This window comes from Lepisosteus platostomus, chromosome 6 (genome assembly GCF_059453375.1).
Source record: "Lepisosteus platostomus isolate fLepPlt1 chromosome 6, fLepPlt1.hap1, whole genome shotgun sequence".
In the NCBI taxonomy this organism is placed as follows: Eukaryota; Metazoa; Chordata; class Actinopteri; order Semionotiformes; family Lepisosteidae; genus Lepisosteus; species Lepisosteus platostomus.
The window spans coordinates 27,922,448-27,929,592 of NC_142616.1; the positions used below are offsets into that span (position 1 = coordinate 27,922,448).

The window sequence follows — 7,145 nt, forward strand, 5'->3', positions numbered from 1 at the left end:
TAAGTTTTGATTCATTCAGATGAATGCTTGCACAGCATCTTAATTTACTTTTGGAGGGACCGATCTTTGTTGCATTTATTTTTTACTCTCTGGAAACAAAACGATTCCTTCAGAACATTTCTCGTTCCAAAGGGAAACCTTCGAGTATGACGCATAATATCCTTTCCATTGCCTAAATTCATAGCTAACTTTAACAGGAAAACAAAGAAAGTAGAAGCATTATTAATAATAATAATATACACTAAAATAGGTCATAACGTATTATTGTCTATTAAACATTTGATGCTACAGTACTTCACATTCCATGTGTACGTATTAACATTTTTGGCACATAGTTACAATTAAGATTTAATCTTTAAGAACATATACATTTGAAAAAACACTTGAGATTTTTAGAGCGTGTAAGTACAGTATTCAGAACTTGACAGCAGATTTTACGGAGTATAAAAAGCATTTTGCGTGTTGTGTAAAATAATCCAATACAACAAAAAGTGTCATCACAATTATCTTCCAAAACCATAATTCATTTTTATAGTCTAATTGTCTTCTCTCAGTAGGTCAGATGTGAAGAGTGACTATTGAGTCACAGAGCTTAACATCTGGAGCCCCGACACAGACGTCAAACTCCAGAAATACTGTCAATCAAGTAAAAGAAATTCTGCAACACATTCAAACATTTCACCTCGGGTTGTCTGTTTTGATTATCTTAACACGTTTCATTCACACACGGTCAGAACAGCTGTCATCATACTCACTCCCAATGAAACGAATGGATAAACAGCGAAACTATTGCAAATCAAATTTAGATCAAAATGAATGAGAGGGAAACATCAAAAGTAAAACAACTGTCCTCTTCTGCATTATTATACACCTCAAACCTCCCCCCCCCCCCCCCCCCCCCGTCTTTCCCGTTGCACACAGCTACTGCACCGCCTATGTAAGTTTTCCATGACCATATTAATTAAGCCCTTTAATTGACTGAGCCCTTGTTGGTTAAAACATTGTTCTGCAAAATTATAGCAGGTTCATTATAATCCTAATTCCTGTTTATACAATCGCAGGGGAAGTGGACCCATCCGTTACTGCTAGTAGACTGAAACGCAGGAAGAAGACTGTGGGCTCAGGGCAAGCTGCACTGAGAAGAAGTTCAATTTGTAATATTTCTCCTCATTTGTAGGTTTTGGAAAGGCTTATCCGAGTTAAACTAAAAAAAACTGTAAGACTATCATTTACATATAAATTGGGATCCTGGTTTCTTGGATTTAACGTAGCTAGTAAACAACCTTTTCAACAGGTGAATTTTATCTATAGCTTTATGTGTTCTAGTCCGTGGGAATTGTATCATTCCCACGAACAAAAAAGTAATTTTCCGCTGAATTCGTCACGCAAATAATGTGCCAGCTGTGCTTATAATACGTTAAAACCTGCATAAGTCAAAAGTCCAGGTTATTTTGTAAAGACTGCTACACTTAAGTGCAAAAACACATTGCCTTTCAAACAAACACAGCAAAATTCAGAATATGCAAGAATTAACTGGTCAACACCCGTCTGTTCCAATGAGTAAAATGGACCGTGTATCGCCTTAGTATACCCAAAACAAACAGTGGTAAATCCAAGATGGATAGATGACCGTTTTTTGTAAGAATCCAGTTTGTTCTACTTATAAAATAAACAATTCCAATAACTATTTACAAAACATTTCACGAATTGGCAGCGCACTGTTGTAGCCTGGTGTTTTTTTGCGGTCCGAATTGCGCAATCCGAAGTCCCACGGTCCCTTTGAAAAGGACTAGCTCCATCACCGCTAACCGCACATCGTGACTGTACCTCAAACCTGAACTTTTTTTTTAATCGTAAACAATGTTCGAAGCAATTACTTTTCATATATTAAATAATGAACTACCGAAGAGTTAATTGGTAGCTATTATGAGACACAAATTCACTAATTATGTGTCAAAGATTTAAAACAATCTTTAATCCCATTTGTATTTCGTCAAAATATAAAGAAACCAAACAAGTGGGTATTGTTAGGGCAAGTCGTATCTGTTTGGAAAATAAGAAATGTTACTAAGCCTCCATTCTATAAATTGCTTAAATTGAACTTATTCTGTTCGCTATGGAAATTCTGAACGCTAGAAGAGAACGAAACTACTGCATGACTTATTTATTAAGATTTATTGGGATATCAACTAGTAACGAATAAACAATTCAAAATAATTTAGTAGAAAGGTGGTTAGAAAGAAAATATAAATTTGCCAACTCAATTCGAAAGTGGTCTAATGAAAACAAGTTGTGGATGTATAAATTTACTAAAATTGTTCATATGATTTTTAAGAATTTCAAGGTTGCTATCTTCTTCTTCTTCTTCTTCTTCTTCTTCTTCTTCTTCTTCTTCTTCTTCTTCTTCTTCTTCTTCTTCTTCTTCTTCTTCTTCTTCTTCTTCTTCTTCTTCTTCTTCTTCTTCTTCTTCTTCTTCTTCTTCTTCTTCTTCTTCTTCTTCTTCTTCTTCTTCTTCTTCCATCAAGGGCCACCAGGGCGGTTTGGCCGTGAAGGGTTAAAAAAGAGATCATAAGGTGGAGATTTGCTGCCCTAATTTTAAAATTAACCGAAAAAAGATTGTTTTTCTTTTGAGTACTATCTTTTCGATGTTTCCGTTCTAGGTTTGATTAATTTGGAAATTGGAAATTCGGTTATTAGATGATGATAAAATCAGGGAAGTACATACAATAATTTAATGGTTTCTAATTTTGTATGTGTGTGTCGTGACCACGTTAATTTTTTTCTTCCGACACGTCTGTATCTGAAAGATCCACACGCGATATTAAGGAATGATTCAGTTTATTTCACAACATAATTCAGCAATACAATATCAAAAACCGTCTGTTCTCTTCCTATACAAAGGGACGTTAACACTTGGTTCTTTGCTTTTTCAATTTATATATATTTATATCTATTTACAAGATATCAACTGTTAAAAAAGCTCAAACTGTAAAATCTCAGTTTAGCTCATTATCCTGTTCAAGTAAATTCCCAAAGTCAATGAAGCAGAGGGGATGGTTTACAATAAATCAGAACATTGTTTATATAAATTATAAAAAAAATTGATTGTCCTTCGGTTAAAGCGCTTAAACGTTTGCTGAAGGTATCCTGAAACAGAAAATCTGTCAGTGCTGTAATTTGTTTTGTTTCAGTATTCCAATTTAACCACGAACAACATATTTTACAGTGAGACGCTCCATTCGCTACCGTGCAGTGCTTTAACATGTACAATATTGCACAAATTGTATAAAATAACATTAGTAATAATAACAAAAGTGACACAATTCAATTTTTACCAAAACAAACGCGTTACCACGTTTTTAAATAAAGAAAAAAACAAATATCATAGCACGCTGCAAGTAGTCTACAGTAATTTACGAAGTCTAATAACTTACGTGTTTAATTTGAACGTTTATACAGACTAGCTTACAAAAATAAAAATAAAAAAGTCATGTAGGATAAAAGGATTTTTTCCCTTTGTGTCAAAACCTTATAATTCTGCCTTTTGTTTGGTAGATCAAAATAAAAACTGTAGAAGATCAAAACACAAGAGCGATTACAGGTGGGTACTTATTAAGAGATCATTGTTTTAAAGGGTAAAACACTATGACACAAGAAACTGCTGAAACAAATGTTTTTGGCAAATTTCCTTCTTTCTCCATCCCTTAGCTTCGATGAACCGTAATATAGTGCACGCTCGCTACACGTTTTTATAGGACATACACCAAACGATATGCGAAATTTCAGTCTAATTGTAATAAATGGCGTCTACTGTGGATTGCACAAATAATTCGATACAAAACATTACTATGAATGCATATAGCTGCTCCCCTTAAAAAAAACTACAAGCCTTGTTTTTTTTTCGTTTTTCTTACAAAAATAATAATTATAATCATAGTTATAATATTAATTATTAAGATGACACAACAGGTGTAATTAAAAAAAAAACACGCACACAAGAGGGCTTCTCAAACCGGTCGAAGCAGGGGCACTGATGTGACTATGGGGTGTGAGTAGTACACGGGGTGGGGGAAAGTGAGGAGAGGTTGGCTTGCTGGCACATTGCCCGCTGGGCTCCCAGTCTCGGAGGCAGAGTTCTCGTGGTACAGAATGGGCACCCTGACTATCCGTTGTGCGGCAGCGTGGCTCAAGTTGGCAGCTTCCAGCTCTGCCGCCAGCTGACGTTTCCACTTATTTCTTCTGTTCTGGAACCAGATCTTAACCTGAGTCTCTGTGAGATGCAGGGAAGCCGCCAAGCCTGCCCTTTCCGAACTGCTCAAGTAACGTTTCATATCAAAGGTGGACTCCAGCTGAAACACTTGGCTTCTGGAAAACACGGTGCGCGTTTTCTTTTTCCGACATGGTTTCTTGTCCGGACTGTCTTCTCTTTTCTTCCAGTCATCCAAGGTGTCCTCTTTCTTTGGTTCTTCCGAATCGCTCTCCTCCAGTACTATTTCTTCCGCGCTTTTGCTGGCCTCATCTTCTTTAGCATCGGGGTCAGATTTAAGGACGAGATCAGGTGAATCCCGATCCGTGCCGGAAGCCGGAGAGGAGTCTCTCACACTGGCCTTTTCGGCAACTAAAATGAAAACAAAACACCCCCTGTCACCACCAGTCACTGAATAACCTAAACATCTCTCTGAGCGCACCCACCGCAAGGGTGAAATAGATTTTCGCAGAAACATCGTAATGAGACTTATGCGTTAAATATCCCAACAGCGGGAGACAGTCAAGTTAAAGACTGTACGTAGTAAAACATCGTTCTTTCGCAGACGGTGGATATGGAATAGATCTAAACTAGAAAACTTTGTACTTCTAATATTAGTATTGGACTTTTATTATTTTGAACACAGAACTTTTTAGGATCAATGCAGATGTTCCGAATTTATTAAGAACTGATACTGTTCAAAAGAAATGACAAACGCTGCGACTACCAGCCTACTACACACGGACAACGTTTATCTCTCTTCTTCCCAGTTTTATCAAGTTTTTTGTCTTGATCCCGGAATTGTATACATTCGCTGCGACAAGGTGTAAGGTTTTACAATTACTCTATGAAACGGTCAGCCCACAAACACATACGAACCTATTATTATTATTATTTTAAGAACATCGTCCTCCAGCTTTCAACTATATTACAGGTCGCATCACGCTGAGGACATCATGAAACAAAATAACGTTACGTTGTTGTACAGTTGGAAGGTTAAGCGACAGGAAAAAGAAATCTTGAGGAGAACTCACCGTCTGTTCTGTGCAGGTGACCCGAAGAGCTAAGGGTGTAGGGATACCACCAAGCCGGAGCTCGCTCCAAATAGTGCGCAGGCAGATGAAACCTTTGGGTCGGTATTTCAAATCTGGGGAAACTGATGTCCCCGACCTGGGAAAGAGAAAACCCACCTTCCAGGGCCGCTTTCGTCTGGGTGAGAAGAGTCTTAGGTTTGGAAGGTTTGTTATCACAGTTTAGCAAGTTCTTTATGGAAAAGGGCGACTCTTTGGCCGGAGTGCAGTTCTCTTGCGCTGTCTCAGGCATCGCTGCTTGGAGTTCGTGGTCCGAGTGTCTCAGACCATAAATACGCGTAAAGAAAGGCGAGAGACACACAGAGAGAAGATCGTTTTTCGTTCTCTCTTTGAGCCTATATAATGTCAAAGCGTAAAGAAAAAAACGTTATGTGTTCTAAAGATGATGATGATAAAAGGAATATTAAACACAATAAAACAAAAAAAGTAATATTAATCTTGCATCCAGCTTCGGTGAAGATCCTCGAGAAAAGCAGGACAGTGTTCACTGCGTCAGCCTGGCGCCAGATGCTAATGATGAAATAAAAATGTCATCCAAGTTAAATGCGGAGAGTATACGGCGATTGCGCACGTACAATGGCAAATGGGATTAGGGAAGAGATGGGAAACAGAGAATGGGCTTGCAATGAAGTCCACCCTCCCTAGCTAGACTTTGCGCTTTGGCTGTAGGCTGTAAACTCTCGCATGTTATTGGTCTTATATAGTCCAATTAGGCAGCAAATGAGGACAGGGCTATTAGTACAAAGGGATATGGGCTCTGTTTAAGCGCCACTAGAAGTGCAGTAGGCAAATGACTCACATCTGACTATTGGTGCAAATTGCTGCTTCATTTTCATCTTACTTCGGACTGGATTTGGTTAACGATTTAAGTATTAGTCTTATTTCCCTTCGCAATAAGTCCTGTAGCCCAAGTCGCTTCTTTCGCACTAGGAGTCATTTTAGAAACGTAGCAAGAGCCTTTCATTACTTTTCATGAAATATGTGAGAGGAAAACAAATCACACTGTCCCAGCAGACTGTCGGATTTTATTTAACAAAAACAGCGAGCAAAGAAACGCGCATAGCTTTAAAACCATTTTTTGCCATTTTCTTTTAAGCATAGCCAATAACACAATGTAAAGGGAGTCATATCCTGACGTGATAGCTGTACGGATAACATATGCAGGAACAAAATGATGACACACAGCGCATATAAAGTGTAATTTATTGCAATCGGGAAAAAGAATCTCGTAAGCAGGATTTCAGATTGCCGGAGAAACTCTTATTTTACATTTTTCTTCAAACTTGTTACCAATTAAACGCAAAGCACTCAAATGATAAAACCTAGAAATTAATGCATTTATTTTTTATTTTTGTTTAAATTCAATCAGTAAACACGCCGGTTGCTTATTTGTGGTATTACACGCAGATGTGTAACATATTTATGACAGCTAAAAGGTTGCTTGTGAAAATTGTAAAGGGCCCACTAAGAATGTATTAGGCATAGCTTCCATTTCCTTCTTTTTAAAAAGAATCTGCAGTATTAGTTAATAAAAAAGTTATTTTCCATAAAGAACACTCGTGTGTTGAAAGTTCTAGGTGTTTTGCCACGTGCAGATCTATGGGAATTATTGTACAATGAAAAATCCATCCCCTTCTGTAAATGGAAATAATTACATATTGGGTAAAATAAAAATAAAAAATCGAGAGAGAAGCATGAACTGACTAGAAATAAAACAATATGCTTTCTGTGTAATAAATCAAGTCTTCAAGACTTGGCAGGAGAAATAAACCATGTTCTGCGACTGCCAAAACAGTGTCTGTATTTCA

At 37.5% G+C, this 7,145-nt stretch overlaps 1 protein-coding gene across 1 annotated transcript; it reads right to left on the reverse strand.

The window, feature by feature from the left end:
* Positions 1-2,821: 2,821 nt before the first annotated feature.
* On the reverse strand, positions 2,822-6,042 carry LOC148661426 (homeobox protein HMX3-like). Its single transcript, XM_088635164.1, has 2 exons — positions 5,281-6,042; positions 2,822-4,618 (listed from the first exon to the last, which is right to left on the reverse strand). The coding sequence occupies exons 1-2, from the start codon at positions 5,567-5,569 to the stop codon at positions 4,008-4,010; spliced, it is 900 nt and encodes a 299-aa protein (XP_088491290.1). The 5' UTR covers positions 5,570-6,042; the 3' UTR covers positions 2,822-4,007.
* Positions 6,043-7,145: the final 1,103 nt, after the last annotated feature.

Coding starts and splice junctions, on each gene's coding strand:
- LOC148661426 (XM_088635164.1), bottom strand. CDS start 5,569: ATGCCTGAGACAGCGCAAGAGAACTGCACTCCGGCCAAAGAGTCGCCC. Junction 4,619..5,280: donor TCACCTGCACAGAACAGACG/GTGAGTTCTCCT, acceptor TTTTCATTTTAG/TTGCCGAAAAGGCCAGTGTG.